Source organism: Dendrobates tinctorius, unplaced genomic scaffold (assembly GCF_039654945.1).
Source record: "Dendrobates tinctorius isolate UK_male_01 unplaced genomic scaffold, ASM3965494v1 ptg000104l, whole genome shotgun sequence".
NCBI classification, from domain to species: Eukaryota; Metazoa; Chordata; class Amphibia; order Anura; family Dendrobatidae; genus Dendrobates; species Dendrobates tinctorius.
The window spans coordinates 20,377,223-20,403,791 of NW_027361772.1; the positions used below are offsets into that span (position 1 = coordinate 20,377,223).

A 26,569-nucleotide genomic window follows, 5' to 3' on the forward strand; every position below is an offset into this window, starting at 1 on the left:
TGGGTAAATCAATTTTTAAAGTGATAAGTAAATATGGATTTTTGGCAAACCCTAAACATACCAATATTTTAAAGCCTGAAAGTGGATAGTTAAGCCTTGACCCTAGGACTACCAGGGGAACAAACCCAAAACACCCAGAAATGCCTACAAAACAATCTCTTATGGGCAGAGTTTTCATAACATTTTTGTCTCAGATTGTCGTATTGTCCTAATAAGATCGGCAGGTGTGCCTATGTTACCACTGATGGTGCGGCCACGAGAATATAGGCAAGAACTATTATATTGGTGCGTTAGGGTACAGCCAAGGAAACCCTAATTCTTAGAGGTTATTCATTTTTTTTTAAACTGAAGCCAATCCTTTGAATCGGCCATGAATATTAGATAATGGGGTCAGACTCTGGGCTCTCCCACCAATAGCTGTTTTAGGGGCCCACCAGCTCTGTATTTCCCACTAATTTAATATTGATGGTCTGTCCTAAGGGGTTCATAGAGAGACCATTGCTGTTTTTTTCCAAAAAACAATAGGATCAGAGCTGTAGATAAAGGTGGTGAAACTTGGCTCATATTCAGATGGTAAGAAGCCGTTTTCTAAGGCAAATACAAGACTTAAAAATGGGCTGGGAATTGTGGCTGTAATGATTGCTAACATGTGGCCAGTTTATGGTTTTCTTAGTGAGGTTGTCCAACCTTAGGCTACAAGTCTGCAGTCACGCCACGTGATTGGAGACTTGTGAATCCTTACAGCGCACAGTGCATGCTGTCAGGATTCTCTAGTTCCGGAAGCGTGACCGCAAGTACGTGATTTGCATACATGCGGTCACTTGCCGACTAGATGTACTCGGCCTTGTGCAATGCAAGTGACTTAATCGAGGCAGGACACGTCTAGTTGGAATGTGGCCAGAAGGAGGCAATTCGCTTACTTGAGGCCACATGACCACCAGCAGCAGACAATCCTTGCAGTGAGGATTCACAAATCTGCAGTCAAATAGAGTGACTGCAGACTTGTACCCCAAGGCAGAACAACCCCTGCAGAGCTTACGAAACACTGCCTGTTGCAGATTTCAATTTCAGCAGAATTATCAGCATTCAGACATTGTGGGTTAATGAATAGTTTTACTTTGACATAAAGCAACCACTATCTACTGCACATCACCACAACATGGAAAATTATAGGAAAAAAGGAACACAAACCAGAGCGGTCACACAGTACAGTATTAACAAACTGAAACAATGAACACAGCGCCATCTGCTGTCTGTTTTACGCAATGCCTCCACAGAATAAGCCTGCAGCTGCATACTCCAACACTGCCATATCTTCACCGTGCTGGTTGTCAGGGTCTTAAAAGTATGATTCTCACTGATAAACATTGAAGGCCTGTCTTAAGTCTTAAAGTCCTGAAGAACCGCTTTAAAGGAGTCATCAAGGGCTATTACTGTACATTGATTACCTATTCTTAGAAAAGGTGATGAATTTCTAGGAAGTGACACCACTAGTGATGAGCTATACGCAGGTCCCAGGTGCACCCAATATATAGTCAGAAAGGCACATCTCCATACACGGTGTAGTGATCATTATTAGGTATTGCAGCCCAGATCACATTCACTTAGGCTATGTGCACACGTAGTTTTAGGTGCTGCGGATTTTTCCACGTGGATTTGGAAAAATCCGCAGGTAAAGCCTGCGGATTAGCCCTGCGGTTTCACACCTCTACAATGGAGAAGGTGTGAAACCGCGATTACGCACAAAGAATTGACATGCTGCGGATTTGAACCTGCAGCAAATCTGCGCGGAAAAATCCGCAGCATGTGCACAGCGTTTTTCAGATTACCATTGAAAACAATGGTACTGTACAACACACCTAAATCTGCTGTGGACCCGCAGAGCCAAAGCCGCAGCAGAATCCGCAACGTGTGCACATGGCCTTCAATGGGAAGCTAGTTGCAGTACCAAGGATGACCACTACACAGCGTATGGCGCTGTACTATTCCATGGGATCTGCTGACAGGTGATCGCAGTGGTGTTGGGTGTCGGACAGCAAAGTGCATAGTCCGCTCCAATGGCAGGTGATAAGGAGCTATCATTTCTGTATTTCGCTAGTGGGCAGACAGTCCAAGACTTCCAAAGGTAATCTCCTCCTAAAATAGCTACAAGTAAATATCCTGAATATCGTGGTATTAAATATAATAAAACCCTGATCTGTTTGTCAAAATGAGTCACGTATAAAGAACGAGCCGCGATGTAAGAAGCTATACAGGTAGCGGGCGTCAGCCCCGAATTTCACTGCTTGTCTAATAGCACAAAGTATCCGGAATGGAATTCCTCAAGGACGTCCTCATGTTACAGAGCAGGGATGGGCCGACAAGACGTCTGGTAATGATGCAAACACAACGCTCTGTCCGCAGGTAACATTGTATTCAGATCTTCTCAGGTATGTCAGATGCTGGGAAAGCTGGGTGGCAACCCACAGCTTTACATACGGACACCATTACAGTTCCAACAAAGGTTGCCCAGTTTTGGGAATCTACAGGCAGATTCGCTATTCAGGAGACTGTGAAAGATAGGGACAACCAAAATGGCCTCCATTATAGTTCCCATAAGCGTTGGCCTCCACCTTTATCAGTCTCTAGCATATATGCCCAATTATCAATATATATATGTTCTAACTATATACAGTATTGTTGGCTATAGCAACAGATCTTCCATTAATGCTAATGGAAAATGGGAGGAACCATTATGGCTCCCATTATAGTTTTCACAAGGATTGTTACCAAGCTTTCACGGTGTCGCCCAGCTTTCACAATCTGATCCAGCTTTCACAGTGTCGCCCAGCTTTCACAGTGTCATCCAACCTTCACAGTGTCATCCAACCTTCACAGTGTCGCCCAACCTTCACAGTGTCGCCCAGCTTTCACAGTGTCGCCCAACCTTCACAGTATCGCCCAGCTTTCACAGTGTCGCCCAACCTTCACAGTATCGCCCAGCTTTCACAGTGTCATCCAACCTTCACAGTGTCATCCAACCTTCACAGTGTCTCCCAGCTTTCACAGTGTCGCCCAACCTTCACAGTGTCGCCCAGCTTTCACAGTGTCGCCCAACCTTCACAGTATCGCCCAGCTTTCACAGTGTCGTCCAGCTTTCAGTCTGATCCAGCTTTAATAGTGTCGCCCAGCTTTCACAGTGTCATCCAACCTTCACAGTGTCATCCAACCTTCACAGTGTCTCCCAGCTTTCACAGTGTCGCCCAACCTTCACAGTGTCGCCCAGCTTTCACAGTGTCGCCCAACCTTCACAGTATCGCCCAGCTTTCACAGTGTCGTCCAGCTTTCAGTCTGATCCAGCTTTAATAGTGTCACCCAGCTTTCACAGTGTCATCCAGCTTTCACAGTGTTGTCCAGCTTTCACAGTGTCATCCAACCTTCACAGTGTCGCCCAGCTTTCACAGTGTCGCCCAGCTTTCACAGGGTTGCCCAGCTTTCACAGTGTCGTCCAGCTTTCAATGTCGCCAAGCTTTCACAGTCTGATCCAGCTTTCACAGTGTCACCCAACTTTCTCAGTGTCACCCAGCTTTCACAGTGTCACCCAACTTTCACAGTGTCACCCAGCTTTCATAGTGTCACCCAACTTTCACAGTCTGATCCAGCTTTCACAGTGTCATCCAACCTTCATAATATCATACAGCCTTCACAGTGACACCCAGCTTTCTCAGTCTGATCCAGCTTTCACAGTGTCGCCCATTCTTCACATTCACAATTCGCATAAGAAATCTTCCGAATTGTGAATTTATACATCCTTTACTTCTTTATTGCAGGATGTAAAGGCAGATTTACCATTCAGGAGGCTGGAAAAGATGGAGGACAACCAATATGCCTATCATTATCATTGCAGTAAGGCTTGTCACCCATCTTTCCCAAGCTTTTAGCATCACAAATCTGACTTATGAATAGTTACATCATCCTCTGATATATTATTGGACATATGGTCAGTTTGTACATTCAGGGGATGGGGAAAGATGAGAGACGACCAACATGGCATTATCGCTTCGCTCACACAAGGATTGTCACACAGCTTTCCCAGTATCTGCCTAAGGCCGGGGTCACACTCGAGAGAAACTCGCACGAGTCTCGCATCTCAATACCCGGCACTCGGACTGGAGAGTTCAACTGCATAGAAATACATGCAGCCGCATACTCCGGTCCGAGTGCCGGCGGCGGTATTGATGCAAGAGACTCGAGCGAGTTTCTCGCAAGTGTGACCCCGATCTAATATGAATTATTCCATGAATTTTCTCCTACTTCTATATTTGTGGAGATAAAGGCAGATTTGCCATTCAGCAGACTGGGAAAGCTGAGTGGATACGGAAATTGCTGGCATGTTAGTGATATGAGAGAAAGGTCCTATGTCACTTGTTTGTAAATCGTACGTCATTTACATCACCACCTTTGTAGCTTTTATAACGGCTGCCACCTCTCCATCCCATTGTCCTACGTCCCTCCCCGGGCCCAGGAATGTTTCCATAAGGTTGTGTTGACGTGTCATGTTTTGGCTGTCATCCTCCTTAGTGATGAAGCCGATGTATAATTCATGTTTACACGCCTATGGCAACAGCACTTCTGTCAATTTCAAGCCGGCATCATGAGATGAACTTATAACCGACTATTTCTCAGTAGTAGCCACATAGATATGTCGCACAGAGCGGCTGCACGTGGTGCCATGGGGTCATGCCAGACCTCTATACATCTGTCCCAGTACTAGTAATTACCTACGGGGCTTCATACAAGAACATTATATGGGCCTAGTGGGCTCTCTGGGTCAATTTCTCTCCAAGCAAGTATGCCGTCCATAGGCCCCCATACACATTAGATGAAAGTTGGCCGAACCCATCGATTTCTGCAAAACAACCATCTGACGTGTATGGCACCCCCTGACTCGTCCCCAACAGATGCTGTCATGGAAGGGGAGTATCGGACATGTTGGAATTTAGATGTCAGATACTTCTGTTTTTAGGGGAGATAAGTCACTGCCAGAGTATATCTGGCAGAGGCTTTCTCCTCTCTCCCCAGTGGAAAGCACATGACCGCTCAGCCAAGCACCCATGTATATGGGGTAGTCAGAAGCAGTAGATGTCTGCCCTTTTTGCATCAAGAAGTTGTGTAAACGCCTTGCACTACATTTATTATTATAAACACTTTTTGTGCCAAAATTAGGCCCAAATTTTGATATAAATTATTAGCGCCGAGTAAAAACAACCAAGAGGTGATGTGAGGTTAGACAAAAAATGTCTAAAGATTCCCCAAATTTGTCATCCAGTACGAGCCGCTGTAACACATTTTTAGCCATTTTAAAACTGTCTAGTGTAAGTTTACACTGATGAAATATTAGACAGGATTAGCGAATCTGCCCCATTGTTCTGGTAAGGCAGCTGTGCCTGCAGCGCTCGTGTGCAGCTGGACGGGTCACACATATGCCATGTCCGCCCCTGAGCACCGATGTCAGGAATGTCATTACAGAAAAGCCCTTAAAGTGGGACTGTCAGCCCAAACTGATCGCAGAAACTAAGCTCTTTAGTGATAAAAAGCTGCAGAAACTGAAGCTTAATCAAATATGCTAATTAGGGTCTTGGTGCACCCTGGGTGTGGCCAAAGGCCCAGTACATCATTCTACGCCCCGCCTCCCTTACTGGTGATTGACAGCACTGGCTTGCTTGGAGTGTGTACTTGCAGACAAAGCTCAGGAAAGCCAGTGCTGTCAGTCATCAGTGAGACACGTCATACCATGGGCATTAATTTGATGTACAATGGGTCAGATTGATCCACATGTTGCAGCTTTCAAGCTTTGGCGCAACTACCTATCATATTTATGAAACAGCTGAAATGGGGGCAAAGAAGACCCTTATACACTGACTATATGTGACCTTCATATTCTTCCGATGCATCTTGGAAATCTTAGAGGAAAAACTCCTAAAAATTAAGAAATAAATTGACCACTGAACACTATCGCTCCCCTTATAAGCAGAGTGTAATCCTAGCCAGCCTGACTCTAAGAGGAGCACTCTTTATTCATTGAAATCACTGTACACTTAAGAGTCCAGTAGGCGGTCCTACTGGCAGCGATCAATGAATAGGACCGCCCACTGGACTCATAAGCATAAAAGCACCAGTTATTTCAACCAATAAAATACAAGTTTTACGGAAACCTTTCCCAGAAAAATGTATATTAATGTAACCAGAGCCTCCTGCTCTATAGAAACACACTTAATTGACAAGGGGAATGAGAATTGCCAGATTTTAATCTATTCCTATATTTCCAAGAGGAAGAACAGTGGAGTGGCAGAGTGTTATAAAAATAGGCTTCAGATTTGGGGTTTATGGGAAATATTACCAGACAAGTCTTTCACAGCCACATCAGTCCCATAACAGTAGCAGGTATGGTGCCACGTAATGGAGGCAGTGGAAGCAGGAGGTAGCCTGTCATCCCCGGGTGCCCACCTTGCCCCATGGCGGGGAGGTATCGAACAATGATGAAGTGGAATTCTCTTTTTCTAGACAATTGAGTCTCCATCATTCCATGTTGGTAAGTTATAAGGACAAATTATTTTCACGCTCTCCCGTAAAAAGACAATTAAAATCATCAAAATATTCTAAATGTAATAGAAGAAAATGTTGGCGCATAAATGGAGCACAATCGGTTTATGATGGACGTGGCTTATGATTACGTTCTGGCTGCCATGGTTTCCTTTGTTTGTTTGCACATGTAGGAATGAGAGGTAGAGAGGAATTCTAACATCACAGGGGCCGTCCCTTACTTTACGGAGAGGTAACTCTCTTTCAGTATCCGCCTTGAAATCATAAAGGGCAATTCCTGAGAGCTGCGGTGTGTCCATCGGTTCGGGCTCACCGGGGGTTAGAACCTATAGGGGCAAAGAAATAATCAATAATATATTAGGACGATCGCACAACACTGGTCAGACAAGACTGTGGTAATTATGTGTTTACCTAAAGTCATAATTAATCTAAAATAATTAGCTCATGATTGAAGACGATTTGTATGAATTAATCAGAAGACATGATCGTAATGAGTTGATCAGGCATCACAAGTTGATCAGAAAACATGATCATAAGGAGTTAATCAGGCATCACAAGTTGATCAGAAGACATGACCATAATGAGTTGATCAGGCATCACAAGTTGATCAGAAGACGATCGTAAGGAGTTAATCAGGCATCACAAGTTGATCAGAAGACGATTGTAAGGAGTAAATCAGGCATCACAAGTTGATCAAAAGACATGACCATAATGAGTTGATCAGGCACCACAAGTTAATCAGAAGACATGACCATAATTAGTTGATCAGGCATCACTAGTTGATCAGGTCACGATCATCATCAGATGGCTAGTTATTGGCGGTTAGTCACAACACATTTGTTTTAAATGATGATTATTTAGATTAGAACAGTCATTATCAGTTATTCGCAGAAATGGAGCGTTGATTTATATAAGTTGATCATTATCAGTTGATCACAAGCAATGATTAGAATTATTTATTATGAGTTAGTAAATGGGACGATCATTTTAATCATGGATTACAATTAATCATTATGAAGGAGCAGGCATGATCAGTTGATCGCGAGCAATGATCATTATAAGTTGATCAGACATAATCTGTTGATCACAGATAACAGTCATAAGTTGATTAGTAACTAAGCATCGATGTTGGGAGATGATCGTAATGATTTATTCAGTGATTATTAGTGGAGATGACATCACGATAACTGTGGATCACTAAAGATGAATTGATCACAGGCAAATAATCAGTTAATGGTGGCTCAGTTATGATCAGTTGATTGAGAGAAACGATCATTATGAAGTGATCATGGGAAATGATCATGAAGAGTCAATCAGTCATGATCCGTTGGTTTAGGGAAATGATCATTATGAAGTGATCATGGGAAATGATCTTTATGAATCGATCAGTCATGATCAGTCGATCACAGATAAGGCCAGTTTAACACTTCTGACATTCAGGGTCAGAAGAGGATTATATGAGGTTGTTGAGTTTGGGTCAGGAGACCTCAGGGCAGTCCAAAACATCATCGACCATGAATGTCAGAAGTGTGAAATCGACCTAATAGTAATATGTGGATCAGTAACTAAACGTGGATGTCAGGACAGGGGGAAAAACATGCAAATAGGTGGTACTCAAACAACTTTAACCCTCAATCTATAGCTAAATGAATTCTACAAGTCGGCGCATTTAACAAGTAAATGTTATTTTCTGCAAGACGTCAGTGTTAGCAATGTACATACACATGTAGATAACTACTGACCCTGACGTAGCTCTCCGGGAAAATGCCTCTCCTTCCATCTTGTTCTCCCAGCAGCCAGTGGTCATCTATTTTCTTCAGGATATTGACCATGGTTCCACGCTGCAAGGAAATCTCTCTGCGGAATAACAGGATTTTGGTTGCTTACCGTAAAATCTGTTTCTCAGAGTCTTCATTGGGGGACACAGGAACCGTGGGTGTGTGCTGCTGCCACTAGGAGGTTGATACTATGCATGAAAAAAATGTTAACTCCGCCTCCGCAGTATACACCCCTCCGACCGGCTGTAGGACAATCAGTTAGTGAAAAAGCAGTAGGAGGAGACATTATCATGCAAGTCATCATATATTCATTACGCATAATAAAATCATGGGAGGGCGCTGTGTCCCCCAATGAAGACTCTGAGAAACAGATTTTATGGTAAGCAACCAAAACCCTGTTTTCTCTTTTGTCTCATTGGGGGACACAGGAACCGTGGGACGTCCAAAAGCAGTCCCTGGGGTGGGAAAAGACAGAAAATTCCTTCAGGTCGGAGAACTCACCACTGCCGCCTGCAAGATTCTTCTGCCTAGGCTGACGTCCGCTGAAGCATAGGTATGGACCTTATAGAACCTTGAAAAGGTATGCACTGGCGACCATGTGGCAGCCTTGCACAACTGCATGGCTGATGCCCTGTTGTGTACCGCCCAGGAGGCGCCCACCGCCCGGGTTGAATGGGCCTTGACCCCAGCAGGGGACACCCTGTCCTTTACGGGTAGGCTTCCAGAATTGCCATTCTGATCCAGAGGGCAATTGCCGCCTTAGAGGCCGGCAGGCCTCTTCTCACCCCATTGGGGATAACAAAGAGCGAGTCCGCCTTCCTGAAAGGAGCGGTCCTGGCCAGATAGATCCTTATAGCCCTGACCAGGTCTAGCTTATTGAAAGAACGCTCCAGAGGATGGGTTGGAGCGGGACAAAATGACGGAAGGATTATATCCTCGTTCAGGTGGAAGGCCGATACCACCTTGGGAAGAAAGTTAGGAGGAGGCCACAAAACAACATTGTCCTGGTGCATAATTAGGAATGGAGGATGACAGGACAATGCCAATAATTCTGAAACCCGCCTAATAGAGGTGATGGCTACAAGAAATACCACCTTCCAGGACAACAAAGACATGGGAGCTTCCTGTAGGGGTTCAAAGGGTGAACCTGTCAAGGCTTCCAAGACCAAGTTAAGATCCCATGGAGCCACAGGGGATCTGTAAGGAGGGGCCGCATGTGCCACTCCTTGCAGAAATGTCTTAACCTGTAAGAGGGAGGCCAAATCCTTTTGAAAAAGAATAGAGAGAGCAGATACCTGGCCTTTCAAGGAACTTAGGGCAAGACCGCCATCTAACCCTGCCTGGAGAAAAGCTAGGACAGATGGCAGGGAACAGGGCATAGGTGTGACGTGATTAGACTCACACGAGCCAAAATAGGCCTTCCAGGCTCGATAATAGACCCTGGAAGAGGAAGGCTTCCTAGCCTGGATCATTGTATTAATTACTCGGTCCGAAAAACCCGCTGCTCTCAGTATTGTGGTTTCAACGGCCATGCCGTCAAACTGAGCAACCGAGAATTCGGGTGGTAAAACGGCCCCTGAGCCAGGAGATCTGGTCTGTCGGGGAGTCTCCAGAGGGTGCCTGTGAGAAGATTGATAATTTCTGCGAACCAGGCCCTCCTGGGCCAGTACGGGGCGACCAATATGACCGGCACCCCTTCCGCCTTGATCTTCTTTAGCAGCCTGGGCAGCCAAGGGGAGGGAACAGGTAAGGGAGTCTGAACTGTGTCCAGGGAATGACCAGCGCGTTGACCCCTATTGCTAGAGGATCGCGGTATCTTGAGACAAACTGTTGGACCCTTCTGTTCTGTCGCGATGCCAGAAGGTCCACATCTGCAGTCCCCCATAGCTGGCATATCTGACTGAACACTTCCTGGTGTAAGAACCTTTCCCCTGCCGCGAGCCCCTCCCGACTGAGGAAGTCAGCGGCCGTGTTGTCTGTGCCGGGAATGTAAACTGCCGAAATTGCCGGAATTGCGGTTTCTGCCCAGTTGAAGATTCTGGATACCTCGGCCAGTGCCCGGGGACTTCTGGTTCCCCCTTGGTGATTGATGTATGCCACCGCCGTGGCGTTGTCCGTTTGAATCCGGACTGGCTGGTTGTCGAGGTATCTTTCCCAATGTTGAAGTGCTAGAAAGACCGCCCTCAGTTCTAGAATGTTGATTGATAGTGAGAATTCTTGCCTCGACCATCGTCCCTGGACAGTCAGGTGGCGGAATACCGCACCCCAGCCCAGGAGACTGGCATCTGTAGTTACTATCTGCCAGTGGACAGGGGGAAAAGGCCGTCCCAGATGAACAAGGGGGGAGGTCAGCCACCTCTTGAGGGACTCCCTGGTCTGAATGGAGAGGAGGAAGGGGCGATCCAGCGAAGAGATGGACCTGTCCCACTGAAGAAGGATGTTCCTCTGCAGTATCCTGGAACGGAACAGGGCACAGGGTCTGCCTTTGAAGCTGCCACCATTCTTCCCAGGACTCTCATGGCAGCGCGAAAGGATAGAAGCCGGAATTTCAACAGAGAGCGAATTCCCTGCTGGAGGGTAATCCACTTTCTTTCTGGGAGAAAGACCCTTGAGCGGCTGGTGTCAATTACCATTCCTAAGAATTCTAGGCATTGTGTTGGCGTTAGGTGGGATTTCTCCCTGTTTATGATCCAACCAAACCGGAAGAGCGTGTTTAAAACTACCGCTAGATTTTCCTGAGCCTGAGCGAAGGAGGGCGCCTTGACGATAATATCGTCGAGATATGATACCAATATTATGCCTCTGACCCTTAATATAGCTACCATCGCTGCCATAATCTTTGTAAAAATTCTGGGGGCTGTTGCCAGTCCAAATGGCAGGGCCACAAACGGGAAATGCTGCTTTTGAACAGCAAAACGCAGAAACCTCTGATGTCCCTGAAAAATGGGTCGTGTAGGTAGGCGTCCCGGATATCTATGGAACATAGGAATTCCTGATCCTCCATAGACGTAATTGATTCCATCCTGAAATGGCGTAAGCGGACCAATCTGTTTAGCCTTTTGAGGTCTAGTATGGGACGAACTGAGCCATCCTTTTTTGGTATCACAAACAGGTTTGAGTAAAAGCCGGTAAAACGTTCCTGCTCGAGAACGGGGACGATTACTCCTGCGTTGAGGAGAGAGTCGATTGCCGCAAAAAAACATAGAGCCATAGCAGCGTCTTTTGGTGGCTGTGATAGAAAAAAGCGATCTCGCGGAAGCGCGTTGAAGTCTCTCTTGCATCCTGTTGATACTGCCTCCTTTATCCAGATGTCCTCTACTGAATTCTGCGAGACATCTCTGAAGAGGAGAAGGCGGCCTCCTAGTCTGGGAGAGGTACTGGGAAGGGAGTTGGACTCCCTGCTGGCATCAGGCTGAAGTAGCTCTGCCCGGCCCTGACCTGGTAGCTCTGCTGTTGGAACTGCGGGAATGCCATGACGGGGTGGCCCGAAATGATACCTTCCTCCTAACACTCGGTGCTTGCGACCTCTGCGGGCCCTGAGCATAAGTGCCTGTCGCTGGGGTACGGCGAAAGGGCTGAGCCCTATGTTTGAAAACATATCGCAAGGTTTGGCCTGAGGGAGAAGGGAGCTTGTACCCCCGCTGCATCCTTAATGATTTGATCTAACATTGACCCAAAGAGCCGGGTGCCCTGAAACGGCAGATTGGTCAGTGATTTCTTTGAGGACAAATCAGCCTGCCAAGCCATTAGCCAGATCGTCCGCCAGACGGCTACCATGTTACTGGATGCTTGAGCTGCGCAAGACGCAGCATCCAGGGCTGCTGATACCATATACCTCCCGGCATGAGAGATTTGATCTGCGAACTCCGCCAGTTCCGCTGGTGGTGCCCCGGCCAATATGCCCTGTCTAAGCTGTTTGGCCCATTCTGTAACAGACTTAGCTACCCAGGCAGAGGCGAAGGCTGGACACAATGTAGCGGCTGCTGCATCAAAGGCGGATTTTGCCAGGGATTCTATCCTCCTATCATTGGGATCTTTTAGGGTTGCCCCACTGGCGAGTGGGAGGACTGTATTGGTAGCGAGTCTGGACACTGGTGGGTCCACCGAAGGGGAGGCGGTCCAGTTGGCGGTGAGATCTGGAGGGGAGGGATATAGAATCCCAAAATGATTCCCTCTCTGAAACTGCCTGGTTGTGTTCTCCCTTTCCCTGGCCAACACTTCCTCAAAATCCTTGTGGAAGGCGAAGACCCTAGAGGGGGGACTTGTGACGCTTAAATGAAAAAACCTGATCATTAGGTTTTGATGTGGTGTCCCCAATGTTAAAAGTCTCATTGACTGTGGCAATGAGGCCTTGAACCATATCCTTGACCTGGGACTGTTCTGGTCCGTACTCAGAACTCTCCTCTGAGTGTGTCTCTGATAATGCCTCGCCTGATTCCGGGGATGAGGACCAGGAGGAAGCAGACAGCCAGAGGAATTCTGGCGGTGAGATGGAGTGAGAAGGGGACCTGGGTTGGTTGTCCTGTCTAAACCTTTTACGGCCTCCAGAAGGCACAAAAGGAGGCTCCTTTGGTGCTCCTGTGTCCACTGGAGTCTGAAGTGGCAATCTGTTAAGCACCGTTACCAAGGTCTGTGATACCTTGGCAAGGTCGGCCATGGACTTAGATAAGGAAGAGGCCCATCCTGGACACTCGCTGTCTCCCGTGGCGATGGATGGCCCCTGGGCGGCAGGCAAGGTGGCTTCCTCCTGCTCCAGGGGTAATGTGGGAGCTCTGACCGGCAAAGCTGGGGGGCTGCACCTGCTCTCTAGCGTAGGTGACACCGTAGGTCTGCTGAAATCTGAGCAGAGTGGTGAGGACTGACCTGAAGGAAGCCTGACATTGCATTTGGTACATACAAAATATTTGACCAAGGTCACTGAAGCGGATGAGGAGGAGGAGGAGCGGGACTGCTCTCCCTTGGGCATACTGACAGGTATTACCTGGTGCTGACAGTCGGGGGTAGAGAGCAGAGTGAGGGAGCAACCTGTAGTGCAGTACTCACAAACCCACGACCTGTGTCCTCGCCACAGCTGCCGCCCGAAGGCTGATGAGAGAGAGAGAGAGTGAGGTGAACAGCCCTGCCGCTGCCTATAAGCCTTATGAAATCCCCGCCCGGAAGTGGTGGGTGGGGCCCTGCTCTGGCCTCCTGGAGCACCAAGATGGCGCTGGTACAGGAAGAGGAAGCCGGGGGGGCGGAGCCCAGAGCCATAACGCTGCCACGGGAGGAGGCTGGAACCGTGCTGCACCGCGTGCTTGAGTGTAAGTGTTGGCTCTTAAACTAAGTATAGAGCCATGGGCTGTAAGCCCGAGTGCTGATTACAGCAGTCACATTCAGCCAGAGCGGCTGGTGAGCAGATCATACAACGCTGCAGCCTCTTACCTGCAGTTCACCCTGTAACAGGGGTCAGTTTACCTGCATGAAAAGATTGCTGTCCCAACAGGGGTTGGTTTACCTGCATGAAAAGATTGCTGTCCCAAACCTTTTCTGCAGGGCATCTCTCTCGATCATCAGGCTCTGGTGGGCGAGTGATGGGAGACGAAGGTCAGGACCAGGAGCTGCCACCTGAACACGAGTCCTGTGTTAGGGGATAGGTTCCTGCCCGCTGGATTCATGAGGATATGGGGTGGCAGTACACGCCGTACTCATAATCCCGGTGTGGGAATACAGATGTAGCCGATCTACTCTGTATCCCTCCATGGTTACATGAAAAGGAACGACGCACATTGAGGTAGGCATGGCTCTGTGAGAGACCTCTGTCCACCTCCTGCTGACACTAAGCAAAACTGATTGTCCTACAGCCGGTCGGAGGGGTGTATACTGCGGAGGCGGAGTTAACATTTTTTTCATGCATACTGTCAACCTCCTAGTGACAGTAGCACACACCCACGGTTCCTGTGTCCCCAAATGAGGCGACAGAGAAAAATGTATAGAATAATTTGTATTTTGCCACATTCCATAGGTTTGGTAGATACAGTTAGGTCCATATATATTTGGACAGAGACAACATTTTTCTAATTTTGGTTCTAGACATTACCACAATGAATTTTAAACAAAACAATTCAGATGCAGTTGAAGTTCAGACTTTCAGCTTTCATTTGAGGGTATCCACATTAAAATTGGATGAAGGGTTTAGGAGTTTCAGCTCCTTAACATGTGCCACCCTGTTTTTAAAGGGACCAAAAGACATTGGACAGATTAAATAATTGTAAATAAAATGTTCATTTCTAGTACTTGGTTGAAAACCCTTTGTTGGCAATGACTGCCTGAAGTCTTGAACTCATGGACATCACCAGACGCTGTGTTTCCTCCTTTTTGATGCTCTGCCAGGCCTTCACTGCGGTGGTTTTCAGTTGCTGTTTGTTTGTGGGCCTTTCTGTCTGAAGATTAGTCTTTAACAAGTGAAATGCATGCTCAATTGGGTTGAGATCAGGTGACTGACTTGGCCATTCAAGAATATTCCACTTCTTTGCTTTAATAAACTCCTGGGTTGCTTTGGCTTTATGTTTTGGGTCATTGTCCATCTGTAGTATGAAACGACGACCAATCAGTTTGGCTGCATTTGGCTGGATCTGAGCACACAGTATGGCTCTGAATACCTCAGAATTCATTCAGCTGCTTCTGTCCTGTGTCACATCATCAATAAACACTAGTGACCCAGTGTCACTGGCAGCCATGCATGCCCAAGCCATCACACTGCCTCCGCCGTGTTTTACAGATGATGTGGTATGCTTTGGATCATGAGCTGTACCACGCCTTCACCATACTTTTCTCTTTCCATCATTCTGGTAGAGGTTGATCTTGGTTTCATCTGTCCAAAGAATGTTCTTCCAGAACTGTGCTGGCTTTTTTAGATTTTTTTTTAGCAAAGGCCAGTCTAGCCTTTTGATTCTTGATGCTTATGAGTGGCTTGCACCGTGCAGTGACCCCTCTGTATTTACTCTCATGCAGTCTTCTCTTTATGGTAGATTTGGATATTGATACGCCTACTGGAGAGTGTTGTTCACTTGGTTGGCTGTTGTGAAGGGGTTTCTCTTCACCATGGAGACTATTCTGTGATCATCCACCACTGTTGTCTTCCGTGGGCGCCCAGGTCTTTTTGCATTGATAAGTTCATCAGTGCATACTTTCTTTCTCAGGATGTGCCAAACTGTAGATTTTACTTCACGAAACAATCACTGACCTCAGGGAGACCAGTCAAAGAAAACACTGCGGCAGCCGGCAAAGGCGCTCAATCAGTGAAATCCTAGGTGCATTGCTCCCTGGGAAATACGACTATGCAAATAAAGTCCGTGGAGCCTCATTTAAGAGTCTCAAACACGGGACTAGCCAGATCTTCCTCCAGGGAAGGACCCAGCCAAGGAGTGGCTCCTTTCGGAAACCACCATTACCACCATATTAAGTAGCCCTTTAAGTCAATATCCAGCTCTTTACGAGTTTACAGATATGACAAGGGAAATACCAAGGCCAAGTATCCATCCACAGACAGCTGTTTCGGGGTGTTGCCCCTCATCAGTGTGTGGTATTTCCCTTGTCATATCTGTAAACTCGTAAAGAGCGGGATATTGACTTAAAGGGCCACTTAATATGGTGGTAATGGTGGTTTCCGAAAGGAGCCACTCCTTGGCTGGGTCCTTCCCTGGAGGAAGATCTGGCTAGTCCCGTGATTGAGACTCTTAAATGAGGCTCCACGGACTTTATTTGCATAAACTGTAGATTTTGCCACTCCTAATGTTGTAGCAATTTCTCAGATGGGTTTTTTCTGTTTTTGTAGCCTAAGGATGGCTTGTTTCACCTGCATGGAGAGCTCCTTTGACCGCTTGTTTCCTTCACAGCAAAACCTTCCAAATGCAAGCACCACACCTCAAATCAACTCCAGGCCTTTTATCTGCTTAATTGAGAATGACATAGGAATTGCCCACACCTGTCCATGAAATAGCCTTGGAGTCAATTGTCCAATTACTTTTGGTCCCTTTAAAAACAGGGTGGCACATGTTAAGGAGCTGAAACTCCTAAACCCTTCATCCAATTTTAATGTGGATACCCTCAAATGAAAGCTGAAAGTCTGAACTTCAACTGCATCTGAGTTGTTTTGTTTAAAATTCATTGTGGTAATGTCTAGAACCAAAATTAGAAAAATGTTGTCTCTGTCCAAATATATATGGACCTAACTGTAGTAATCCACAGTGGACCTTGATATTCACTCTATTTTACTTCCTAAAGGGATTGTCCACTTTTAAGAAAACCCATTCATCTTACGTCACCTTCTCTGGAAAGCTGATCTGGGTCTGGGTAGACTCCAAAACTTAAACACCACTAGTTATATACGGTAATAAGTGTTTTGGCTGTTTTAATTATTTTAATTATGCAAATAGCCTCTTCAGTAGGAGGAGAACTTTATTTCTGGTGCCACCTATTGGATGTATCAATCCTAAAAGTCAATATCGACCCATTATCGAACCTTGCCACATGAGTTAGGAGAAGAAGCCAAAACAGAAACTCCATTTGCAGATATGTGTTTTAGGGTGTTGCCCCTCGTCAGTGCAAAGCAGGAGATGTGATTTGTCTAGGTGAGAGGTTTAAATTAAATTATTGACTTTTAGGTTTGCTACATCCAATAAGTGGCACGAGAGATAAAGTCCTCTTTCTTCTGAAGAGATTATTTGCATATGTAAATTCCCAGAGGAGCATTGCGTGGCCTATAAGTCTCCTTACACTGGCTTGGCCCTTTCCACAAGGAGAAACGTTCACCCTTAGCCCATTATTTGTTTTAGTAATTTAGCTGTACAGAATAGGTGATATATGTATGATCCCTGAGGGCACCATTGCTGGGACGTAAACCGATCACTACTACTGCAGAGATCAGAAACCCTCATGGTGGAGGAAACTGAATGGAGGAGTTGTCACACAGACTTATTACCACTCCATTTAAAGTCTATGGGACTAACTGAGATAACCAAGCCATGTGCCCACCTACAGTATCTCCATCCACCCCACTGACAGTGCATGGAATTGTGATGGCTGCAGCCCATCACTGACCTCTGATGGGCTGCAGCGCTCATTTGGCATAAACAAACAATGTCACAGATTTGCTATGGGCAGTTGAAGAAAGTCCATTCAGGGAGGAAAGTGACCCCCTAAACCAGGGGTGGGGAACGTCCGGCCCGCGGGCCGTATGCGGCCCGCCATATCATTTGATCAGGCCTGCAGCCGCTCCAGAGCCGCGATCAGGTACCTTGCTGCAGGAGCCAGAGGAGCAGAGGAGCACTCTTGCTCTGCTTCCTAGCCCCGCCCGCTGGATACCGTGCACTGATACGTACACGAACTGACGGGGACTGAGCACACCCCGTGGGACCCCAGCGGCCCCCGCGCACTGATACTAATGAAGAGGACGAGTAACCACACGCCAGAGTGTGAGCTGCGCTGGACTGGTCTGCGGCCTGCCTTCTTCATCACCCCAGCCTGCCATCTTCATCACCCTGGTCACCGCTGCGGTGGTGACCGTGTGCTGCTGTGTGTGCGGTGCGGGGCCTGGGGGCCATCCAGGAGTCACTGTGTTCAACACCAGGTCAGTATGTGCTTCCTAATGGGGACCTGTGCTGCCTAATGGGGACCTGTGCTGCCTATTGAGGAGATGTGCTGCCTAAGGGGGACCTGTGCTGCCTATTGGGGACCTGTGCTGCCTAATGGGGACATTTGCCTGCCTATTGGGGACTTATGCTGCCTAATGGGGACCTGAGCTGCCTATTAGGGACATTTGCCTGCCTATTGGGGACCTGTGCTGCCTAATGGGGACCTGTGCTGCCTAATGGGGACCTTTGCTGCCTAATGGGGACCTATGCTGCCTATTGGGGACCTATGCTGCCTAATGGGGACCTGTGCTGCCTAATGGGGACCTGTGCTGCCTAATGGGGACCTTTTCCTGCCTAATGGGGACCTTTTCCTGCCTAATGGGGACCTGTGCTGCCTAATGGGGACCTGTGCTGCCTAATGGGGACCTGTGCTGCCTAATGGGGGCCTGTGCAGCCTAGTGGGGACATTTTCCTGCCTATTGGGGACCTATGCTGCCTAATGGGGACCTGTGCTGCCTAATGGGCACCTGTGCTGCCTAATGGGGACATTTGCCTGTCTATTGGGGACCTATGCTGCCTAATGGGGACCTGTACTGCCTATTAGGGACATTTGCCTGCCTATTGGGGACCTGTGCTGCCTAATGGGGACCTGTGCTGCCTAATGGGGACCTGTGCTGCCTAATGGGGACATTTGCTGCCTATTGGGGACCTATGCTGCCTAATGGGGACCTGTGCTGCCTAATGGGGACCTGTGCTGCCTAGTGGGGACATTTTCCTGCCTATTGGGGACCTGTGCTGCCTAATGGGGACCTGTGCTGCCTAGTGGGGACATTTTCCTGCCTATTGGGGACCTATGCTGCCTAATGGGGACCTGTGCTGCCTAATGGGCACCTGTGCTGCCTAATGGTGACATTTGCCTGCCTATTGGGGACCTATGCTGCCTAATGGGGACCTGTACTGCCTATTGGGGACATTTTCCTGCCTATTGGGGACAGTTACCTGCCTATTGGGGACCCGTACTGCCTATTGGGGACCCGTGCTGCCTATTGGGGACCTGTGCTGCCTATTGGGGACCTGTGGACCTATGCTGCCTATGAGGGACCTATACTGCCTATTGGGGACCTGTGCTGCCTAATGGTGACATTTTCCTGTCTATTGGGGACAGTTACCTGCCTATTGGGGACCTGTGGACCTATGCTGCCTATGGGGGACCTATACTGCCTATTTGGGGACCTGTGCTGCCTATTGGGGACCTGTGCTGCCTATTGGGGACCTGTGCTGACTATTGGGGACATTTTCCTGTCTATTGGGGACAGTTACCTGACTATTTGGGGACCTGTGCTACCTAATAGTGACATTTGCCTGCCTATTGGGAACATTTACCTGCCTATTGATGACCTCAGAGATGTGGTTTTCGTCGCCTCAACTGCATGATTTATGGCTGCTGGACAGCCTGGATACATGTGAGGAATGCCTGTTTGTTACGGAATCCCCACATGTATTTAGGCTGACCAGCAGCTGCAAACCATGCAAATGCGTCGAGAGAAACTAAATCTCCGAGCACGCCAAAATACTCAGAGGACACCCGAGCATGCTCGGAAAAACCCGAGCAACGAGTATACTCGCTCATCATTATTAATAATTTTATGCGGCCCCCGAACGCTATTTTAAATTCCAAATGGCCTCGGCAGAAAAAAGGTTGTACACCTCTGCCCTAAACTGTAGGAAAATGTCTCCAGCTTTTCTCTCTCCCTCTATATGTGTGTATGTATATATACGAGTATATATACATATATATGAGAAGGTCTCCAAAACAGGACCCCTCTGTACCCACCAACACACATTAGGTGCCAGATCGCGATTACCAAACAATAAAAGTATATAAATGTGACCTGCAAAGATACAAAAACCTGACATTACATGTACATAGATTCCATATATACTGTATAGTTCACAAGAGAAAAGTTTTGAGAAAATAAATAAATGGAAATAAAGTCATACCCACTCACTTTTCTGACTCGGCCACAAAGTCAAACTTTACTACAGCTCTCGAAATTGGTGATAGATCCTGAAAGTATAAAGGAGACAAGATATTGGCGAAGTAGAAAAAGCGCACATGTGATTAGGGATGATGCTGCCGCCCGTGCATGGTTTTCCCTTACAGATCCGTGATGAACGGCTTTATTCGCCTTTACAATTAAAAGCCCAATTCATCAAGAAGTTTTCAACAAATCTTTGGCGCAAAAACGGCCTAAAATGTCAAAGTTGTTTTACGCAAATCGATGTTAAGTTCGAATTTTGCGACTTTTTGCATTTTTACGCCAGAGTCCAGACAGGATGAGATATCGGCACGCACGCCCGACAAATGGTGTAAAGTACGATACAAGTGCACGCTGCCCTCTGGTGGTGCTCGGCAGGTACGCTTCTTAAGGGATCGCCCCATCTTACTTCTCTCATTAAGATTGGCGACAACACCCCCCCAGCCTTAGGAATCATGTAAGAAGAAAAAAGTGACTTTGCAATCTGAGGTCGTCATTAAATATGTCTTAACGATATCACAGTGAGTTCTATGCCGATAATTACGAAGGCAAACTCATCTCTACTTATTCACACATTCCGGCTTTGCACATTATTTTTTTTCCATTTTATTTTTTTTATTTTTTTTTTGCCTTTTTTCTCTATTTGAAATAATCATGATTAAAAAAAACATGCCACAGATCCCTGATAAAGCACTGATGTCTGCTAACATGTCTGGAGCACTCACCCGCTGCTCCTCTGTAGTCCGTCTTCTAGATTTGTTTGCTTTTGGCTCAGGACTGCCACCTGCTGGACACAAGGTGTGATTACTATAAAACCATGCAACTTGCCTCTTCAGAGAGTAAGAAGACTAGAACTCTAGCGCCACCTATTGGAACCTAAAAGTCAATATTTACTCTTTAACAAGCCTTGCACTATGACTTAGGAATCAGGATAAATCCCAATTTTCAGACACAGTGTTTCGGGGTATTGCCCCTCATCAGTGCAAAGTATGAGATCTGATTTAGCTAGGTGAGAGGCTCTGGACTGGACTGGGATCTAAGGGGTAAGGTTTCTCCTTGTGGCGAGTGACATGCCAGGCCTGGCATGTCAGAGTGAGGAGACTTATAGATATTGAGTTTAAGGACTGCTACTTCCAATAGGTGACGCTAGGGTTCTAGTCCTCTTCCTCTCTGAAGAGGCAATTTGCATATTTCATTTCTCAGAGCAGCATGCATGGTGTATAAGTCTCCTTACACTGACATGCCAGGCCTGGCTTGTCTCTCTCCACAAGGAGAAACGTGTTACCCCTTAGATCCTCCTATTATGCTACCGCTAACATAGCACTTGATTTTATGTCCACAGACCCATAGTAAAAGAGTATTCCAAACTTTATAGCATACGCTAGCTTGTTTTCCTAACCATTTCTATGCTATCTTTTAACTGTGGCTTGTAATAGTCATCGTGGGAACTGACGGTAGCATGTTATGGGGATCAATAACCTCACTGTGCAAAAATTACAAAGTTATTAAACCACATCAGTCTTCGGTGTTAATGGATCATCCAAAAATCCTTCAGAATTTTTTAGGCAATTTTCGAGAATATTAAAACAACATTTTATCACCTTTCATTCCATACTGTACTACATGATAGATGCTATTGCAGAGTTATTGTAGCTGCATTTTCTTAAAGAGAGGGTCCAGGACTAGATATATTTTTTTTTAGAAGAAAGCTGCTAAATTTTAAAAAAAACTGCAATTCCATGTTTAGCCTACGGACAGCTGTGGCGCTGTTTCTGGATAAAAGGAGCCATTTTCTCTAAAACATTAAATACTTTTATTCTGAAGCTTAAACCAGTTAAAGGGATTGTCTACTGTAATTAGTGTAATTTCCCAATATTTAGCTAAAACGTAACAGCTACATACAGTGTATAGTCCTTTTTCTCACGTAGCCACTAGGGGCATCAGAATTAATGCTAATTTATTAGTGAGTTCAATGGGGGAATATATCAATTCATTTTCATTCATCTTCCCAAAGCAAATTGTGCAAAAAGCCAGAACTTTAAAATATAACTTTACTGCTGCTCAAAGGAAAAACAAAATAAAGGGGTTGTCTGGCCTTAGGGTACAAGTCTGCAGTCACTGTATGTGACTGCAGACTTGTGAATCCTCACAGTGTGCACAGTGCGCACTGAGGATTCTCCGGAGCGGATTTGCATACTTCTGGCCCCATTCCGTCTAGACGCCCATCTAGTCGGCACGTGGCCGTATGTGAGGAAATTGCATACTTGCGGTCACGCGCCCGCCTCTAACACCGGATAATCCTCACAACCTGCACTGTGCATGCTGTGAGGACTCACAAGTCTGCAGTCACATGTGACTGCAGATTTATACCCTGAGGCCGGACAACTCCTTTAATCTATAGTTACACTTTCTTGCTATAAAATGCCCCATCAAAGTCCTATACGACCCCATAAACAATAAAGTTGGCCAATTTTCACCTCTCCGATTTACTGTAACCAAGCGGCTGCAGAGAGAATATAACTTCATTTTCTCTCTGTAGCTGCAATTCCAATTAGACAGCCACATATATATTTCATACGGTATTTACCTGTAGGTTACTTCTATGGCTGCCGGTGGATACCATTATTTTTGCTTTCAGGTTCCCTTTAAACTAGCCTATACAAAATGTGTTCTGTAGAATTTACGGGTGAAGGTGGGCGGCATTTCGCCTGCACACTATGGTGGTCACTATATCTGGCCATTTTCTCACATTGCACTGTGGATTGGTTACATTCCTATTCTAATAAAGCGCATTCATTGTGTAAACCCTGAATTGAAAAGATGAATATTGTTTTACCCACAGATTCTTTATCCATTTTCCCCGTCTCACCTGCTTGGTGTGAATATCTCCGTAATATAACTTCCTGCAATGAGACACAAAGGCTGGGTGAGATCAGAGTGAAGACATTATTGTATGGAGAGATTTATACATTCCAGACAAGGGCACACAAAGGAGAGGGGGAACTGTGCAAGAATTATGTGTCACCTTACCACTTATCTCCAGTGTGGTGGCAGTGTGCCTTACCACTATCTCCAATATGGTGGCAGTGTGCCTTACCACTATGTCCAATATGGTGGCAGTGTGCCTTGCCACTATGTGTACATATACGGTAGATCATCGCAGTACTATTAAAATGGAATGTTGTATAATGACTGATTTCCAAATACCCTATAAGACCAGTGGAGGTTATAGAGGGGAGTCCTCGGTCAGAGACTACACTTTATTCATCAAGTCATCATGTCATGTGCTAGAATATTACATTTCCCTGGCAATCGGGGATCTGATTATATGACGTCTTCTGATCTGTAATCTATTAAAGGGGTTGTCCACTGCTCTAATAATCCCTTCTCAATCCGTATGTTTGCCCAAAGTAACGTAATAACGATTATTCTCACCTCCGGTGCCGACTCCGTTCCAGCGGTGTCGTTTCAGCTCTCCCAGTGATAGCGTGACAATGTTATGTCATGCAATCACTGTGGCCAATCAGCGGCTGCTTCACTCTCCTTCAGACAAATCACTTACAGTATATCTGGAGGAAGTGAGATTTTCTGCTGCTTCTGTCTTATTTCCTCCGCTTGTCAATTACATCCATTGAAGGAGAGAGTGAAGATTGGCTGCAGGGAATGTGTGACACAACAGTGTTATGTGAGCTCCGGGAGAGCCAGTGCTGACACTGCTGGAATGGTGCCGGAACTGGAGGTGAGGATAAGTGCTACTATTTTATTAGGGAGAAACATGGATTCAGAAGGGGTTGATCGAGTAATGGAGACATGAAGGTGGCCGTGTAATCACTCGTGGGCAATGAGCTGGAAGGGAGACAGTGATCAGAATTTATAACACACGCTGTCATTGTCAGGGGTGGGATATATCAGGAAGCAACTAAATAGTCACTTCTTGAAATCAATGTGTTGGAAGCAGAGAAAAATGGGTAAGCGTCAACATTTGAGCAACTATGACTAGGACCAGTTGTCATGGGTAGACTTTGGCAGGTCCCTTCATGCAGGGGTTCATACTGACCAAAAGTGGTCAAAGGAAGAGTGAACCATTGGCAGGGTCCTAGGAGCCCAAAGCTCGTTTATGCATGTGGTAATCAAAGCCTAGTGTGGAGCTACTGTAATACTGGCTATGACAGCAAGATGTCACTACACACTGAACATCGTGGTGTGCTGTGTATGGAGTAGTCACAGACCGGTCAGAGAGCCCTGTCCACCACCAAAAGCTCCTACTATGGGCACATGAGCATGAGAACTGGACCATGGCGGGAAGTAAGAAGGGGCCTGGTCACTGGCGGACACAGACAGAAAAGTGCCCCTGTGAAAGAACAATATATGGGCCCTCTGTGGCCCAAAAGCATCTAAAAATGCAAAATTGCACCTGCTTTGGAGGTTGAAATGGGCCCCCTCACCTCTTGGGCCCCCATGCGGCTGCACAGGTTGCACCAATGATATGACCGCCCCTGGGCCTGGGCCTAGGAATCATTCACTAGGATTCACTATGGGAGGAAGATGAGCCGGCGGAGACAGAGTGATGGGGCAGCGCTCTGATGGGAAACCTTGGGTTCTAGCATTTACAAGAATGGCAGTGCCCCTTTCCAGCAGGATAATGCCCCTGCCACAATAACTGTTCAGAAACGTTTTGAGCAGCATGACAAGGCGATGACTTGTGTCTGAATCCCCTCAGATCTCAATCCGATCAACTGTGAGATGTGGTGGGAAAAAACAAGTCTGACTCATGGAGGCTGCACTGAGCAACTCCCCGGACTTATAAAAGGACCAGATACCTCGAGCACCGAACTGGTGGAGTCAATGGCAGAATGAGAGGGACCTGCCGATACCATCTTGTGCCAGATACCACAGGGCACCGATCTGATGGAGTCCGTGGCAGTATGAGAGGGTCCTGCCGATAACGTCTTGGGCCAGATACCATGGGGCACCAATCTGGTGGAGTCTGTGACCGTGCCAGTATGAGAGGGACCTGCCAATACATCTTGTGCCAGATACCACAGGGCACCGATCTGGTGGAGTCCGTGACCGTGCCAGTATGAGAGGGACCTGCTGATACCATCTTGTGCCAGATACCACAGGGCACCGATCTGATGGAGTCCGTGGTAGTATGAGAGGGTCCTGCCGATAACGTCTTGTGCCAGATACCACAGGGCACTGATTTGATGGAGTCCGTGGTAGTATAAGAGGGACCTGCCGATAACGTCTTGTGCCAGATACCTCAGGGCATCGATCTGATGGAGTCCGTGGCAGTATGAGAGGCACCTGCCGATAACGTCTTGGGCCCGATACCACGGAGCAATGACCTGGTGGAGTCCGTGACCGTGCCAGTATGAGAGGGACCTGCCGATACCATCTTGTGCCAGATACCACAGGGCACCGATCTAATGGAGTCCGTGGTAGTATGAGAGGGTCCTGTGTTATGAATGGGTCACCGAAGAGGAAAACAAGACCAAGCCAAGTCAGAGAAAACCAGAGAGGTTGGCAACTACGTGGATTGCAGACCCCTGATCCTAACCACACAACTAACAGCAGCCGTGGAGCGTACCTACGATGATTCTAGATGCCTCATCACAGCCGGAGGACTAATTAAGCCTAAAGCAAGAAAAGAGGAAAAATAAACTGCCCCAGAGCAGACCCCAAAGGAATAGACAGCCCCCACACATGTACTGACGGTGAGACAAGATGAAAACATGAACACAGGTAAGAAAATAGGCTGAGCAAACAATGGGGCCCACACTAGCTAGAAAGGACAGGAAAGGAAAGATACTGCCTGCAATCACGCCAAAAAACCCTGCAAAAATGTCCAACACTTCTGATAGCAAAAAATACCCTGAAGTCAGTAGACTTCTCCCACTATATCAGCACTCTGGCATATTCTGAGAACAGAGCAAAAAGAGGCCACTCTAATAAGGGACAAAAAGCAAACTGGCACATACAGTGACATAAGAGTGGAAATTCAGCACAGCCCCAGCTGGGGCTGGCTGACCACACAAAAAACTGAATAGACCAAACCAAATCAAATGTGAACATTAGCAAAGACAACTTAGCTTGAGAAGGCAGGAACTGAGCTGGAAACTAAAACCTCAGGAGGCAGGAAAAAATCATCAGCATGGGAATAGGGAGTCGGCTGTCTTAAATCCAGTCTCAGACTCCAGATGTCCAATCCTCTTCCTCATTATCAGGTGGCAGGTCTCTGTTAATTAGATCAGCTTCACTACCTCCTGCCACCACCAGAGGGAGCCCGGAAAGAGAACTCACAACTCCTCTGTCAGCACAACCAGCTCCCTCACCAGAAACCAGAGGCAGACCAGAAAATGAGTTCACAACAGTCCTGCTGATAACGTCTTGGGACAGATACCACGGGGCACCGATCTGGTGGAGTCTGTGACCGTGCCAGTATGAGAGGGACCTGCTGATACTATCTTGTGCCAGATACCACAGGGCACCGATCTGATGGAGTCCGTGGTAGTATGAGAGGGTCCTGCCGATAATGTCTTGTGCCAGATACCACAGG

At 46.9% G+C, this 26,569-nt stretch overlaps 1 protein-coding gene across 6 annotated transcripts in view; it reads right to left on the reverse strand.

Annotated features, from left to right (window-relative positions):
- SORBS3 (sorbin and SH3 domain containing 3) overlaps positions 1-26,569 on the reverse strand; it is a 60,943-nt gene that overhangs the window by 16,186 nt on the left and 18,188 nt on the right. For 4 of the 6 annotated variants that reach the window (XM_073588918.1, XM_073588920.1, XM_073588917.1 and 1 more), the window contains 5 exons: positions 22,880-22,913; positions 20,736-20,797; positions 19,981-20,039; positions 8,325-8,439; positions 6,804-6,908 (listed from right to left, as the gene is read on the reverse strand). In XM_073588918.1, the coding sequence (XP_073445019.1) occupies positions 6,804-6,908; positions 8,325-8,439; positions 19,981-20,039; positions 20,736-20,797; positions 22,880-22,913 (375 nt within the window). The remainder of the gene's footprint in view (positions 1-6,803; positions 6,909-8,324; positions 8,440-19,980; positions 20,040-20,735; positions 20,798-22,879; positions 22,914-26,569) is intronic. The other 2 variants (XM_073588919.1, XM_073588916.1) reach the window with 1 other exon arrangement.